Source organism: Colletes latitarsis, chromosome 14, assembly GCF_051014445.1.
Source record: "Colletes latitarsis isolate SP2378_abdomen chromosome 14, iyColLati1, whole genome shotgun sequence".
NCBI lineage: Eukaryota > Metazoa > Arthropoda > Insecta > Hymenoptera > Colletidae > Colletes > Colletes latitarsis.
In genome coordinates this window covers 22,204,928-22,222,973 of record NC_135147.1, presented here as the reverse complement: position 1 = coordinate 22,222,973, position 18,046 = coordinate 22,204,928, and the positions used below count along the sequence as shown (strand labels likewise).

The 18,046-nt window shown below is 40.1% G+C and overlaps 1 protein-coding gene across 7 annotated transcripts in view; it reads right to left on the bottom strand.

The window, feature by feature from the left end:
* Nucleotides 1-18,046, bottom strand: part of LOC143349937 (uncharacterized) — a 539,266-nt gene that overhangs the window by 156,722 nt on the left and 364,498 nt on the right. For all 7 annotated transcript variants that reach the window (XM_076781601.1, XM_076781602.1, XM_076781607.1 and 4 more), the window contains one exon: nucleotides 1,048-1,157. In XM_076781601.1, the coding sequence (XP_076637716.1) occupies nucleotides 1,048-1,157 (110 nt within the window). The remainder of the gene's footprint in view (nucleotides 1-1,047; nucleotides 1,158-18,046) is intronic.

The following is an 18,046-nucleotide window of genomic DNA, read 5'->3' as shown; positions in this document are numbered from 1 at the left end:
CGAGCCTCGCTGAATAGAAATTCACATCGAATCTTAACAATTCCCTCCGCGTGACACGTGTGACAGACTGTAAATACAAAGACAGAAGCGAAGCGAGAAAAATATAACGACAGCGGAGTAAAAAGTGAACATCGAAAGAACGACGGAAGACGGTCGAACAAAAGCGGTATGGCGGACGTAACAAGAACGACGAAGACGGAGTCGCCAAAGGACAACAATCGGGGGGGAAAAACGTGAAACGAGAGTACGGGAGAGCCGCGAGTTCGGTAAGCTGGTGTAAATTTTGTGGACTTGTGGTTTCCAAGCACACTCCGCCGGTTACATCGATCGGATCTAACTTGATCGTCCGAGGGTCCCTAATGAACTGTTTCTCCGTTCTCCGCGATTGCACTGAAAACTCTCTTTGTGGCGGGACGAGCGACGAGTTAATACAATTTGTCAAACGAACGTCATCGGGGACGTGGCTCGGACCGAGCGCTGATTGAACTCTGACATTAAAGCGTGTTTCGAGGCCTGGGCTTTCTTATCTCTCGGCTATACGCGAGCACCGTTTGAAAGGACCGACGACAATGGACCTTCGTGCCGTAGACATTGAAAGCGAACAATGAACACAGTTTTAACTTCGTGGCATCGAGTCAACTCCAATTCAATAGAGAGTGATTTTGCCGCGACGGTTAACCGAATAACAAACGCTGCTTCCAAGTAAGTAAGCTGGTGAATTATTTATCATCACGCCAAGGATTAAGAGTTTTTAAATTATTTTAGACACTGTCCACGAGCGACAAATTTTTCTAGTTATATTTTACGTTTAAATATCGACTATGTACTGTGCGTACGCGAGAAGTTGGCGAGAAGGGGGAGTGTACTTCACTTGCCCCGCCTCCGTCCCCCACTTCGTGTCGTCTCGACCAATAGAGACCCGCGTTCCTTTCGCTAGCCGTCTTCTCGCGAATGCACAATACTATGCACCCTATGCAGGTACTGCACTTTGTGGCAAGATTAAAACGATTCGAACGGAAAGATGGATACGTTGGATAACATTCTAACCTGGCATTGCTGTGGTCCCTGTCTGTTGGGCGACGAAGCCTTCGGTCTTGGTTTCTTCACGCCCAACTTTCCAGGATCTCCTCCACCAGGTCTCGACTCCTCGCTGCTACCTGAAACCAAAGGATAGACCCGGTGAGGTGCAAGGTCGTTTGCTTTTCGTCACGCTTCGCTACCGGTCTACGACAAATCGAACATCCTGATAAATCGAGACACGTCCCGACGAGAGAACCACGGGCTCGCGGAAGAAACTCGTTTTCCTGTTACGTCCAACGGGGATGAAACCATTACCTACACCGATCCGAGGCTTCGGCGATCCTCGATCGACGACTTTTTACGACGCCTTGCGAGATTTCGCCCAGAAGCCCTCACACGCGCGCCGGTTTCTTCGTTCGATCGTCCGCTAGGAAGGAAGCGAGTTTCATCGCCCCCCCTCCCCGACTTATGGAAGATTGATCGCCCGCCGTGTCTCTTTTTGCGCTCGATACAGGATACACTTAATGGCCGATTGGCCCGTCGTCAACATCGATCGAGGCCTCGACGAAGAAATGATCGAGAGACGACTCCTCTGCTCGTCGCTGTGCATCGCTACGGGACGCGTGATTTATAGATGAAAACGTCAAACTCGTTTCGAACTTGCAAGAATCCACGTTCGTCACGCCGTTTTGTCGTTAATTTTTTACCTTCGAGCACTCTGGAAATACCGAGTACTTTGTGCCCCCTGTGTTGTTATTATTTTAAAATAATTTTGAACAAATTCGATATCGTGTGAATGTACTCTGTACGAGAATATAAATATTCCATGCATCGATCACTCAAAAAAATTATTTGAAATACATTTTAATTTCTCTTTTAGTTTCAACGTCGATAACGTAAGGTTTAATTCCGCGCACCTCCGGCGCAGATCTACGCGTAACGACGATCTGTACGGTTTCCCTCGCAACAGCATTGTTTTCTTCGGCGATAATAACGCGATTCGGCTGAAAAGGGTCGCCGGAACGACAGAGTTTGCACGAAGGATGGAAAGCGCGGAGCAAAGTCCCCCGAGCCCGTATGGACATTTTCAATTATGGCGAACACATCACAAAGAACAAAATGGAGAGACCCTCCCTGACCGGAGATTGTGCTCGGCAAGGCTCATTTCCGGCCAAGGAGCGACCGGTGCTCCTCCACGATTTACTTTCAACGTTCAAGGAGATACGTTCCTCGTCCCCCTCCCTCTCAAAACCCTCCTGCTTCGCCGTTGAATCGTTGTTACCGTCTAAAGCAACACCTGCTACCATCTTTCTCCGTATCTGGCCCAGCTTCCTCTTTCATCCTTGTTTCATGGCGTATCTAATTAATGATTGTTTCAGGAGCCCTGTTGTTGGTTCCCGAGTCCTAGGAGGCTCGTCGTGCTTTACTTTCGCGCAGCGCGGGCCCCGAACGAGAAATTGCCTCGTTTAAGATTTAATTATTACGCCACCCTCGTCCCTGGTTGCGCGGGAAGACGAATACGTCTTCAGCTATTCGCGTAGACGTTCTTTTCGCATCCGGAAGAAGGATTCGAGACTACCGGGACTCGAAATGAAACGAGCAAAGGAATATAATTGAAGAGGACGATGATAAAGGTTAATTGTTAAATTGAGGAGGCAGTAGGAGCTTCATTTTCCACGAGACTCTGCGAGTATCGTGTTACGAGAAGAAATTCGACAAAGACGAATCAAAAAAAATAAAATTTAAAACCGATTAATTCTACAATTATAAATAATACGATGCGTACAAGTACACAGCAATGGCGGCTTTAAAAATCGTTCGATTTTCGTTTGAAATGAAAACTTTGCCGTATATTTTTCGCTCGCTTTTTCACGAGCTGTTTTCAGATAGCATCGGGACCTTCGTTACGACTCGTGTAATTTTAAATATTTCCGCTGGAAAAACATACGGTAACCGAGCTCTATTGGCGTAAATGGAATTAGAATTTTATTTACGCGATCCAAAGCTACCGAAGCGTCGGGTGGCTGTTTGAGTTTCGCGAAAGAAGCCGAGTTTACCGAAGCCCTGATAAAAAGGAAAATTTTATAGTGGGCAAACTGGCCGGAGTACACGGGACCTCTTCTGTTATTCTTTTTCCTCGAAGTGCTGAACTTCTGGCTACCGTCCGGAAATAAAGTGACGCGGTAGTAGACAGAAAAGTTTCACTTCATCAACGTCAATGTAATACCGACGGCGAACGTTTTTGGCGAGAACTTACTTCGACGATACTTTGTCCGTTTCACTTTTTCGCGTTTCTTTCCCGGTTTTCTTTTTTTATATTCACAAATTTATTTCGAACACAAACAGGATAATATCCTAGGATAACGTACCTAGCAAACACCGAAAATCCACTCTCGAGAATATTTTTTACTCGGAATTAAAGTACCGTCATCGTGCAAACGGAGATCGTAACAAACGGTGCATCTAAATTTCTCTCCATTTATATCGAATACAGATAGCTCGTTTTAGCGTACATCGAATCTCCCATTTGTACTAGAGGATACTTTATACGACTCTATATAACATTCATTGCGACACTGTTGTACATTTTCAAGCTAACAACTTTCATCCAAATAACTCGATTTAACAAAAATCTGGTTCCTATACCTTCACAGAGTGTCTGACCACTGTGCAAATTATTTGAAAGATTGGACTTCTTACATAGAAAAATCTGCGTAATGGCGCGTCCTTGTCGACGGTCGTATTTTTCCAAATCATTTGTCGAGGGGTCGATGTTTACACGTTTTTCGATATCGATAAATCAACCGAATAAAAGGGGTGCCGCGCGGCACGTTTCCGTTAAATGCGAGTAATTTAGAACGTGAATGGAAAATACGCGTTTTTCCAGCCCTTCCCGATCATTTTATCGCGCCGTTAAAAGTTTAATGCGACCGTACGATGCATTTTAATGAACTGTTCGCGTTCGTCGCTGGGGGAGCGGTTAATTGGTAACACTGTTCGACCGCGTCGACGGCGGTATATTTGCGATCGGCTGACGTTGTTTAGTCGGATTGTATTTCGTTCGCGTCCCTTCGGGGGGGGGGGGGAAACCGATGGCTCTCTGCGTCTCAGAAAGCGAACCGTCACTCCTCGGGGCTACTATGCATAATTGCATCGCTAATTCTACTAGACAAACACACGATTTCGTGGCCGCGCGGTACACTTAACAGCCCACAGAGGACGCACCAATTATACGACAGTTCAAAAACCGTTTAATATTCATACCGCCGCGCGACTCGGCGATATTGCGACTGGGACGCGAAGAAATATCGCGAGATTCGCGCCATACATTTTAACTCGATTATCGTTGCAAATTATGTACGACGATAAATGCGGATCGCGCCATTTTCTGGCACATTTTTCATTTCGATAATCCTGTCGTTTCTAAATTATCGCAGGGAAAAGTATTCGTTGGCATTTTAAAATCGTTCGATAATTTTCACTGCTTTTTACCTTGTAAGCTTTTTCTGATCGAAAATTTTCAAACCACTGTTTTCGACACTTTGAGAAGGTTCGAAGATTGGTTTGTACCATTTGTATTGCAATAAGTAATTAATATACTTCACGAAAATCGAGAGTCTTAGAGCTCGAATAGCTGCAATCGTTGGCTTAAGCAAATCGTTATTGGGTTGCAACAATAACAACGGAACCTCGATAATTGCGTGCAAACCTCGTTTGTTGCGGCGCGTTGACACGTCAAAGGGACGGTCACTTAGCAAGAACTGGAATTGGGAGGATAGTTCGAGACAAAAGCAAATTATTGACAAGAGTTATCAATGCAGTTGTACGAGTCTTTGTGTTCGATGAAATGTTTAGCCCAGTTTTCTTGGGAATATCGATTCCATTATAGTAACGGTGTATTTATAGTAATTCTGTGCCCACAGAAAATAATCCTTCCACGTTTAATAAGTAATTAATATTCTTTGTTGTGCTTTCCATGCACGCAAATAGAGTGTAATCCTATCTCGTGTAATCCCGTATACTCTGTATTGCTATTATGTTACATCTAGCAGCGTTGTTATCTTGGATACGTATTTATAACGAAGCGTAGGATGATCCGAAACTTTAGTCTCTTCAAAATTTCAACGGTGATGTGGGTTATAATTGGTACTCTGAAACTCGTTTCGTCGATATACATTAATTGAAATAATTACAGTTGCTGTACGTTACAGTACCCGGAACTTTGGAAGCTTCGTTGTAATGTACAAGTTACAAATTTGGAAATGTTAATATTAGATAGAGGAATAAATAATTATCTGTTTCGAGTAGCAAGTAAACTTTCTCTTTGAGAAAATAAAGTATTCTATAGATTGTGATGAAGGATACACATCAACGAACATCCAACCATAAGTAATCAATTTACTTTTCTGAAGAGAGATTTCTGCAGAAAGTTGAAACATTAGATTAAAAAAGTCCTATCAAATTCAATCGATTAATTTATATAGAATAACGCTGTAATTGGATTTGTTTAATTTTTTGAAACACGTTTCTAAAGAGTGTATGCTAACAGAAAGAAGATATAAAACAAGGACCAAATTTGAATGACATCAGGGAATCGGAATAACCCGGAGTCAGATGCTCGAAGGTTAATTTTAAGCATTGTCCTTGGCATTCTATCCACTTTGGAGGACTACTCGCTAAGGTTAGTCCCCGGATCTCGACCCTGGAACAGTCAAGCAAACAATAGAAACCGTTCACAAAGAAAGACCCAAGAGAAAATGGACTTCAATTAAATATACTTGGCTCAAGAAGAGTCCTCGAGTATTTGACGTTTTATGATTCGAAAAGATGAGAAGTTGTTCAGAGACAAGAGAGGCATATTATTGAAATTTCGCGGAGTAATAGTCCATTATATTTACCTTGGCAAGAGATTGTTAACCCTTTGCGCTCGTATTCGTATTTGAGCAGGCTACCGATCAACTCGGAATTTTTTTTCATATGCAATCAAAATGAAAACATTTTAACTTGTCGGTTCAGTAGAGAAAATTAGAGAAATGCACAAATTTAATCTGCATCTCACCCCCTCTTGAACAGTGAAAATCTATATAATACGTGTATGTAAATTCTGGTTTTTCAAAATATTTAAAAAATAAATAAAACTAACTTCTAAATTGGAAGAGGCTTCAGTATATTTTTTATTACCATCCTTTATGAATATACGAAATGTAGTTCCAATATTCCCCTCGAAAACACAATCTCGTATTACAATCTTTTACTTTTCTTTGTCAATTTAGCCAGGAAAAAAGAGGAAAAATCTTTTATCTTTTATTTATCTATTCTATTCTGTATATACATATACATTTAAGCAGAAACTAAAAGAAAACATTGTATCAAGGGTCCCTAGAATGAAATACGAATGTAACCATAAATATAATAATAAAATGTAGGAAGGCGACTGTATGGCGATATACTAGTGCAAAGAGTTAATATAAATTAAAATTAACATCTCACCATTTAAACGACACTGTTTCTCAAATCACTCTTTCCCCCCACGCATCTACGATCGATCGCCAAGGTTGATGCTCACTTTAAAAATCACAGTCGTTGCATAACCCCGTTACCATGATCGAGTTTACGTTGCAACAGTCCTTACATTCCTCGTTGGTTCCTACGACTAACGAGGTGTACCGCGTCGATCGAAATCAATCGCGAATTCGCGAAACTTTCGACGTTCGCCGGAGTTCGAAACGAAATATAATTCGATCCTGGACGAACGAGGGGGGGGTTGGAGGTGGGTTCGCGATGGTGAAAATTCCGCGGTGACGAGACCGAATAGGCGACTCCGGTCGGTCGAGTAACTCGCGAGGCGCGGCGCTCGTTTATCAAATTCGCCCGGTATGCGTCGCATCAAAGACAGACCCGTTGATTTATTAAATTGCGGCGGGACGGGATCGCGACTGTGCCCGCGGATAGAGGAATCCGTTAAAGGCGAATTCGACGACGGGCGCTGTTTGACGTCGCGACAGAGAGACGTCGCGGACGACGCCGACGGGGATACGCCCGGGGACAAAATTATTAAAGTTCCGTGTAGATACACATTTATCTTCCGCCGATGTTTGCGCCGCTGAGACGAGTATACGGACTTCCGGTAAATACGCCCCCTCCCCCTGCCCCTGCCCCTTCCGACCCCTCCCCGTCCGTCGAAGCTGATGAAAAGCGACTTGTTTACCTCGTCGTTGCGCCGTCGACTTCCGGAAGCTCGACGAAAAAAGTTTCACCGGGACGAACCGAGGGAAGCGGAAAAGCCGCGTGTACTTAAGGCCAGCTTCGACGAGGAATCTTTTATTTCAAGGGAGGAAAGTTTCGGCCGCGACGAGACGCCATTCGCTCTCCAAGGATGGCTATTCGAAAAACTCGATCGTTTCGACCGTGTACTGTGCGCGGCTGGAATATCGGCGCTTGGATCGTCACTGTACCACTGACGTGGTGTACGAATACACCTTGCACCTTATGCACTTTCGTGGCCTAATCTGACTGCCCCGCCACTTACACATACTAATGAATAGGTATTTTGAACGAGTTATGGCGCTTTTGGGGATTCGAGGAAGAAGTAGCTGATTCTAATGCTCTCCTAGAATAGTGAATGTATTTCACTGAAATTTATTTATAAATGCTCATGGGCATGAAAAAGTATTAAACAATGTTTCTATATAGTGTCAAAGAAATTTATTAAAAATCACAAACGAATTTTTGAGAAAAATCGACAGGGGGTAGGTGCCCAAATTTTTCGACGAAAAAAAATATTTCAGATCGTTCTAAAAAAATTATTTGCAGTTGCAGGAGTCAATTACAATCATCTTTGGTTAATACATATATCTTCGAATTTCTACGCGTTTTCGAGAAAAAAATTAGAATAGGTGGAGAAATTTTTCGGTGAAATTAAAAAATTTCAGATCATTCTAAAAAAATTATTTTTAGTTGTAGGGGTCAATCATAATCATTTTTGGTCAATAGACATACCCTCAAAATCCTAACCATTTTCGAGAAAAAAATTCCTCACCAAAAATATCATTTCTGGTCAGAAATGTTACCCCGAAATTTCGTGCGTATCTTTAAAACGTCATAACTTCTGAACGGATTGGACGATTTTAATGTTTAAAAAAACAAACTACGCGTATTTTGATGAAGAATATGTACAAATCGCAAAAATATTCGAAAAGTTGGTCGTTGACCCCGCAAAATGAGAAAAACCCCATAAAAATGGTCCAATTTTCAAACAGCCATAACTCCTACAATTGTGAATATATTTCAATGAAACTTTTTTCTGAAGTAGAGCTCATGGGTACCTACAAAAAAGTATTAGACAATTTTTCTATAGAGCGTCAAACAAAATGACTAAAAATAAAAAACGAATTTTTAAGAAAAATCGACAGGGGGTAGGTGCCTAAATTTTTCAGCGAAAAAAAAATATTTCAAATCGTCCTAAAAAAATTATGTTTAGTTGCGGGGGTCCATTACAATTATTTTTTGTGAATACACATACCCCCGAAATTCTGCTCACTTTCGAGAAAAAAATTCGAGTAGGTGTTAAAATTTTCGATGAAATTAAAAAATTTCAGATCGTTCTGAAAAAATTATTTTTAGTTGCAGGGGTCAATTATAATCATTTTTGGTCAATAGATATACTACCGAAATCCTACGTACTTTCGAGAAAAAAATTCTTTACCGAAAATGTCTGACCATCCATTGATACGTTCCACTGAAATTTCATACATATGTTTAAAACATAACTTCTGAACGGATTTGAGCATTTTAATTTTTCAAAAGGCAAACGATGCGTATTTTAACGCGTAAAGTGAGAAAAAAATATAACAAATTCTTTGTTCTATAAACCACAAATGATTGACGAGCTAAAAAAACAAAATTATAGCTGCTATTAATGAAATAGAACCCCAATTATGTAATAGTGTAATAGAAAATTGGGTAAAACGAATCGAGCTCGTGAATAAAAGTCGAGGGAGTCATTTTAATGACATTGTGTTTCACGATTAATGTTACGAAGTGGACTTTATATTAAAATAAAGAAACCTAAAATATCTCAAATAGTTTGTGTTTTATTTCAATTTAAAGATGTGACGTCCAATTTGGACAACCCTATATAAATTCTATACAATTTTAAGATATTCACATTTCATTAATGCTTGATAAAGTTGCAGGAAGTTTCCATAATGTCTGCCATCGGAATAGACGCAATATTGAAATTTGATAATAAACGACTCACGTGAATATTCTATTTCCGGCAGTGTAATTGAAACTCGTATCGTAATAATTATATTCCGCAATATCTTCCAATATGATTCCAGCCCACAGAAGGGCTCGTGCTAAACTTCGCTGGCTTTCACAGTAAATGAAAATCATATTAATTTTCTCTTGCGCTGCTCAACGTATACTTATGGCTTTGAAACGTCGAAAATAATTAACGAAGAATACTGAATCACTTGCAATGCGAATAGAGTGTTCGGTTACTATTCTCAATGATACGTACAAAAATAATCGTTAAATTTATGGCTAAATACGACTTTGAAATATCACCAGTATATTAATTTCTGTGACTTTTTATTCTGCATGATTTTCGATGTTGAAACTTTTGGGAAAGGAAGATATTTAGATTTCTTATGTAAGTTACTGTGTAACAAATAAACTACAGTTTAATAAAATATCTTCTATGATAATAAAGATATTTAGGCGATCTGTTACTTGCAATTCACCTTATGTAAGGTCAAAGGTTTGGTAGTTGAAACGCTTCAATTACTTTAAAGTTTAAAATAAATTTCAAACGTTTTAGACTTCCAGCATGTGTAATCGAAGCTGTTACAATATTTACAATTCACAAGTTCTCGATACTGTCCGCGATTCTGTAATTCTATACTTCCATAATCCTGCGATTCTATAATCCTACGCTTCAGCGATTCTATGATTCAACGATTTTACGGTTCTGCGATTCCGCCATTCTATAAGACTGGAATTCTGTACTTCGGTGGGTCCGTACTTCTGTAATTTTATAGTTTAGTAGGTTTGTGATTCCGTAATTTTATTATCCTTGTTTGCATTTCATATTGTAACCCAGTTTAATAAATAATTCGATTTCTTCCAAGATAAGCCTGCCTCGTTACGACCAAAATTTCATACCGTATCTTTAAAAAATAACTCTTAACGATTCCTATGATATTAAAAAATATGTTCACGGTATTTCAATGGATTTTATTGAAATATTTCAAAATTCCTTTCTATTCGTTTTATATGTACTGTTCGACGCACAGAAAAATTCCCACGAACCATATAGCATTTTCAAGATAAGTCTGCGTTGCAACTAACCTGGTGTAACATTTTTTAAATTTGATACTTTATCTTTAAAAAATAAAATACTTCAAAATTTCTTTTTATTCGTTTTATATGTACTGTTTGACGCACAGAAAAATTCCCACGAGTCACGCAAGATATTCGTAAGAAATAATTTTCTCCCAAGCAGAATGTTACGATCGACTCGGGTTGTTTGCAAAAAGGTACACCCGATGCCACAACGTTTGATGCCGTTCGACGAACGACGCTGGAATCGGGGGAAGCAAGTGTTCGCGCGAGATCACACGCTAAAGTATTCCTGAAATCGTCGCATTAATGCGAAACTCTCTCAGGAGGACTGTTAGAATAGCGCAGTGCCACGTGCACAGAGGATCGCACGTGCGGCACCGCCGCGATAGCGCGATGCAATTATGCACACTCGTCGTCGCAGTCGTCGTCGTCGTCGTCGTCGTGACGCTACGCGTTCCCAGAGGCGGCTGGTTCGGGAATAAGGGCGAAACTCCGCGGCCTGGGGGGGTGCACGAAAGGCGAATACGATCGTGACGAGGTCGCGCACCACCACCGACTCGGTTAAGTACACTTTATTAAGCATGCCGTCTGCGCGTTGCAGCATCCACTTACGCGGTAAATGGAATTACAAACGCATCCCGACGCTCGTGGATTTCCCGGTTGCGGCTGACACCTTCAGCGCCGCGAGTTACGCGTACACACGTTAAATCAACGATCGGGGAGGCGTTATGTTTGCGCGACTCTACGCAGGCCTCGAGGTTTGGGAGCGCGACTTCAACGGAACCCGGGTTCGACAGGTTTGCCAAACGGTTTCGCGAATCCATACCAGGGTTGGAATATATGGTAATTCTTCACTCTCCTTTTCGAAGCAACAATTCGTAATGAAACGACTGATGAGCTTCTTTTAAAGAGGACTGTAGGTATTTTAAATTTGTATAATGTAATGGGTACCTTAAAAATATGCGTGATATTGTTTTATCGTTGTTGAAACACAGGCGACGGGGATTTTCAGAATTTTTGTGAACCGTGAGACGATTGATTATTCGTTTGCCAAATAACTAGCAGCCAGAGGGCTACGCTCTTAACTTTCTCACAAGTGCTCGACCGTTCACTCATGTTTATATAGAGGGTGTTCGGACACTCCTGGCAAAAATTTTAATGGGAGATTCTAGAGGCCAAAATAAGACGAAAATCAAGAATACCAATTTGTTGATGGAGGCTTCGTTAAAAAGTTATTACCAATTAAATTCAAAAATTTTAAATCGTTCTGGAAAAATTATTTTTAGTTGCAGGGGTCAATTGCAAGCATTTTTGGTCAGTAGACATACTTTCGAAATCCTACCCACTTTCGAGAAAAAAATTCGAGTACGTGCTGAAAGTTTTGGGTGAAAAAAAAAGATTTTCGAATCGTCTTGGAAAAATTATTTTTAGTTGCAGGGGTCAATTGCAAGCATTTTTGGTCAACAGACATACCCCCGAAATCCTACTCAGTTTCGAGAAAAAAATTCGAGAAGGTGTGAAATTTTTCGAAAAAATTAAAAAATTTCAAATCGTTCTAAAAAAATTATTTTTGATTGCAGGGACCAATTATAATAATTTTTGGTCAATAGAGATACCCTCGAAATCCTAACCACTTTCGAGAAAAAAATTCATTACCGAAAATTTCATGTCTGACCATAGCGTAGATATGTTTCACTGAATTTTCATGCGAATTTTTAAAACATCATAACTTCTGAACGGATTGGACGATTTTAATGTTTAAAAAAGCAAACTACGCGTATTTTGATGGGCAATATGTACAAATCGCAAAAATATTCGAAAAGTTGGTCCTTGACCCCGCAAAATGAGAAAAACCCCATAAAAATGCTCCAATTTTCAAACAGCCATAACTCCTATAATTGTGAATATATTTCATTGAAACTTTTTTCTGAAGTAGAGCCCATGGGTACCTACAAAAAAGTATTAGACAACTTTTCTGTAGGGCGTCAAACAAAATTACTAAAAATGAAAAACAAATTTTTAAAGAAAATCGACAGGGGGTTAGTGCCTAAATTTTTCGACGAAAAAAAAAATTTTTAATTAATTCTGAAAAAATTATTGTCGGTTGCGGGGGTCAATTACAATCATTTTTGGTGAATAGATATACCCCAAAATCCTACCCACTTTCTAGAAAAAAATTCGAGAAGGTGTAAAATTTTTCGACGGAAAAAAAAAAATTTCAAATCGTTTTGGAAAAATTATTTTCGGTTGCAGGGGTCAATTACAATCATTTTTGGTGAATAAACATACCCCCGAAATCTTGCGCATTTTCGAGAAAAAAATTCAATACAGTCGGAACTTTAAACGTTAATAACTGTTGAACGAAGCCTTTATCAACAAATTGGTATTCTTGATTTTCGTCTTATTTTGGCCTCTAGAATCCCCCATTAAAATTTTTCCCAGGGGTGTTGTTCATTTCTTCGTACAGTAGCAAGCTGCCACAATTGTATTAGGTAACAGAAGAAGAGTAAAATACTAGAATTCATCCAAAAACAGTTATTTAGGTCTCTCGAGATTTTCAAACGCTAGTGTATGTTCAACTATTAAATCGATTGTATTTGTATATAAATAAAATGAATAAGGTTAGCATACACAATGTGTTATGGGTATATGACAAACTATATTCTCTTCCAACTGTATAGTGATAGTACGAGTTAAACAAATATCATATTAACTGCTTCAGAATTCAGAATGCAAACAAAATAGTACACCTCGATAACTCAGAAAAGATACCTGAGCATAATGGGGATGGAATTCTCAGCTAAAAAAATACTGTCTCTTCGTGTCGCTGTCTCTATTGCACAAACGTACAGAAATTCGAGGAATAAAGCACAACGAGAAACCGAATATTCAATGGGGACTTTACATTTCTGATCTAATTACGGCCACCTGTCTGGTAATAATAATAACTCCGGCTGGTGTCACAATTATTTCCCCCTCCTCTGGCCGGTAGTCGTCTTTGTCCACCATCGAGCGTCACGCGTCATTAGGTCGTTCGCTAAAGAAAAGTGAGGCTTTAATTAAAGGAAAGAGGGCCCGGCAAAAAGGCCAACAGACACCGCGAAAGTCGTAAAGGACCGCTTTTCTGTTGCAGGCCGTGCTGGTCTTAATTATCCGGCTCTTCGGGCACTTTACAAGCTATGCAAAACATCGTCCACGCTGCGGTATGCGCAACAATTTTTCACTAGTTCTGCCGCATTAAGCCGCGACCTGCAAAAATGTTGGAACCACCGGAATGCGTATCCCCCCGCCTCCTCCCCCCGGTCTGATCCCTGTACCGTGGTCAGAATAAAGTACGCATGGGAAATAATTGTCGTGGTTCCGCCGCGTTCTTCGCAGGAACCTCATTCGTCGCAGAACTTTGTTCGTAAATTCCCGCGTCAGAGGTAACCTCGACGAAATAGCTAACATCAACGAGCCTAATCTTTCTTTCTCCGTGGATGCGGATGGCCCCGAGCTTCGGGAATATTCTCAACGATTCACGCGATAAAATTTGACGACGTTGCTCTTAATATCAATACATTGCAACCTAACCCTATGGCGGTAAGCAAAATCAGAGTTGAAAAGGAATCATAAAAAATAAGTACTACGTCAAACGTTAAAAAATAAAATTTTGGTTCAATAGAGATTTATAGAGGTTTAGTCAGCCAGTTAGTAATCCATGACGTTTCAAAATGCAATTATTTTTAGCAAATTATTAACATAAATCCATTGCGAACTGCGACTAGACACGTCGATAAAATTTCCGCCAACGCGATCGAAGTTTGTAAAATAAAATAACTCTCGCGTCGAAAAAAAAATACTTACGTGTTGCTCGTTCTAATTAAAAAACCGAAAGAACTTTTCGAGAAATTATTCGATGGAATTCGCGGTCGAATGCTTCGTTGTTTGGAAAAGAAAAACGTGTCGAATAGTTTTTAATTCTCCGGAAATTTATTCCGGAATGTTTCTGGCGAAAGAAATATTCTGTCGCTGAACGAAATACGCCTCGAGTCGAGGATCGACGGAATCGTTTGGAATTAATTAATTGTTGCTTCGAAGATGGAGGACGTTTTGCACGTGCACGATAAGAGCCTGGCAGAGACGAAGATATTCGTAGCGAATAGATAATTTTGGCTAGTAATTACCAGCCGCTGATAATTCCTTGATTGGTAACGGGTATTAGAGGTAGAATCTAATTATCTGGCATTATCGTTAAATCTGATCACTGATGGACAGTGGTCTCCTGCAGTGGTCTGGCCTTGCCATGTTAAATCCCCGAAGCCAAAATCGATTTCAGCGCTGACGTAGGCAGCCGGGCAACATTTTCAACGGGGGTATTCAAACGTTCAGTTATTTATAGATTTTCGTACACTGCTTTCGAAAAGGTCATTGATAACACCGCCCAGTGGGATAAAGAGACAAAGACTCCTTTCATTTCTAAACCGAGAGAGCAAAAAGTAACAACGTTTGGTTATTATTAAAGTAACACGAGATCGTTGCTTGTAGGCCACTGTAAACATCCCTTTTGAAAATGTATCCTACGTTATCTGACCATTATCTCTAACTTTGTTTCATTTCTGAATGTTCTACTTTGTTGTTGCGCAAATTAAACAAGGATTACGAATCCGTACGAAGGAATTAGTTCGGTGGAGAATATTATGAACTGGAATTCACTGAACAACCCGTTTGAGTCTGACCAATAATCTCTCAATCCCCTAAGAGAACTAGTCGAATCTAAAATAAAGTCTTCCTTGGGAATTTTAAAACTTTTAAACAAGTTTAAAACCGAGTTTTAAGACGAACACCGTATTAAAATTATGTTATATAGAAAATAAATAACAATTAGTGGTAATCGAGGTACAGATAGCTCAAATATTAGAACACAGATACATTGAAAACACATTCGTAACGTAGTTAAGCAAATACACCGCGTTTGTTATACAACATTGTGTCACAACGAATTTTTACAACACGAGCTATTTATCATTGCAGCGCGCGTATTTCGATCGAAAGGTTACGATATTAATTCATTGTAAGAGTATCGGTACATCGTGAGAATGGATCGACCTGTATTCATTTGCCACTCTGTACAGCAACAGATTTTAAGCCGTAATATTTCACCGACAAACATTCGAATCTATAAATATCAAGCTTTCCAAATATCGTTGGTATTTACACTGCTCGGATTTGCTCGATGCACGAACGATGAAAACAGTTAACGTTCAATGATATGTCAAATTATTACAGAAACATCTTTTACTCTCGTACGAATTAATGTTTTTTCAACGATCGTCGTTATATTTTGAAGAGAAAATACATTTAAATAGTATTTTGCACCGCACATTCGTTTACATCGAAATTTAAATCGTTACAGAATTTTAATACTAGAACTGCCGACAAATATAGTGCACTTATACCAAAGAAATTAAAACGATAGATACGTGAAAAAATATATAATGCAATGGAAATAAGCATTTATTCATTCTCTCATAGAAAATTACAGTAAATTTTCAAAAATTCAGTCGAATAAATTTTGTACAAATTTTATTAGAAATTACAGTCATTTTGACTGTTTTGGTAGTTCTAGTGTTAATAATACATCGACTCCAAATTATGCAAAATTATTTCCTGTCGTATGCGCTAAATATACCAGAAAATTTTGCAAATATTTTAAAATATAAATGGGTCAAGCAGCGTCGAGAAATATGCGACACTTTTTGTCAATATGAATTATTGAATCGATAAATCACCGATCGAGTTTGGCCAAATATTCTGATACTAGCTTGACCTGTAATATTAGGCAGTATTTTGTAATTGACTATTACACGTTGCATGTTTCCAACGTTCCTTGCACCTGCAAAGTAAGGTTTACGATCGAGTACACACCCACCAGAACACGTAAGAATTTTCACTCGCAGCATCCAAGCGTCAAACTCTAAATGGATCCATATTATAACTGTAATTCCTATCGTGGAAAAATTCTAACAGAAATGTATCCTAATGACCGTGCTCGTAGTACATCGGAGGTTGCATGTTTCTCGACGACTCGGGGAACGTAGCATCGATCGTCTCAGAGCCCGAGCGCATCCAACGACTCCATTCACGATGCATCTATGCAATTAAACGTACAAAAAGACACGTGCACGGAAGAGGCTCTTGCGACCGTGAATGAATGTGCCGGTACACATGTGCGCGGTTCGAGTGCAGAGTATAAACACGCGTACTCTCCTGAAGTGGGCCATCATTCCGTGCTGCGGATGCACACACACCCACCCACACACACCAGTGCCGCAATACGTGACGCAATAAACACGGGGATACGGTTCCCCGCGCGGACGCTGAGAATCCTGCGCGCGATATGCATTCCGAGATCGCGGGAAGAATCTTGCCATTTCGATGCATTAACGTGTTCTCAGCCGAGATAATCCAGGCAAGCAGGGGGAAAAACATCGTGGGACATCTGATACACCTTCGATTGTGTTATTTTTTGAATCGTCATCGAACTGATCCGACTGGGGAAATCTGGAAATATTCTATCACCTAAAAACACTTCAGTATCAAGACCACAGCAAGTTAGGTTCCAACTGCCTTCGACGAAAGTTAGCTTACAACCCCCACGTTGTCCATACTCTTACAATAAACAAGTAACAATTTATCCCATTACGTGCGTAACACTGTTTCGTTATATTAATTTATGCCACGGTGCTACTACTGTATTATCGACGATATCTTACGTGAAAATGTTTTGTTATACCGCAAACAGACTGGGATGCAACATTAAACCATCCCTAAAGGACAACCTGAAGGATGACAAATCTATCCAAAACTTGCTGAAGTACCTCAAAAAATCCAAACTGTACAACAAGCTGTAAACTTTTCCTGAGTCGCTGATAACCCATGGGCGGTTGATGCGACTATAAATAAATAAATAAAAAAAAAATGTTTTCTATCGGTGAATTGCACCAGAAATATTTAACCTTCTCGATGAAATAGTTTCTCTTCCCCCACGTGAACAGCATCGGTCCAGAAGAAAGGAATCTGCATTTCACGGAGTAGAATAAAACGTCGGGGAAGCGGCGTCTTTGAACTATGCGTTAACGATGAAATTTAAAACTCTCCAGACATTTCCATTCAGGTACGCTGGTCTTTGTGACCGAAGCGCGAAAAAGTATTTCCCCGTGTGTTCCTGTATTTACTCGCGGCAACCTTTTTTTTGCCCCTCCCGGTAGCTGACCGTTTACTTTTAAAGCGTACCGGGGTTCCTTTTATAAAGGGGTACTTATATTTTTAATTCCCCTTTACGTTTCAACTTTTCCACCCCCCCCTGTCCCTTTTATTGCCCCGGCCAGGCTTCCGCGTTTAATTTTTAATCCGTTGACCGGCTGATTCCGAAACACCGAGGACAGAAAATTTCAAAGTTTCCCGCTCGAAACTTCACCGGTTCGTTTTTTTTTTCTTTCACGGTACAATAAACGAGATTGCCTCGCAAGAAAACCTGCCACGCGTAGAGAAAAAGAAAAATAAAAGGGCCGGAACGTTACACTTTTACGCGTACAAATTGTTCTTCCAGCCGGAAATAGTTGGATAATAAATGCCTAAATATGTGACTTTATCACGGTTTAACGGTTCGAGTGCAAACGAAGTATTTTTTTTCTCT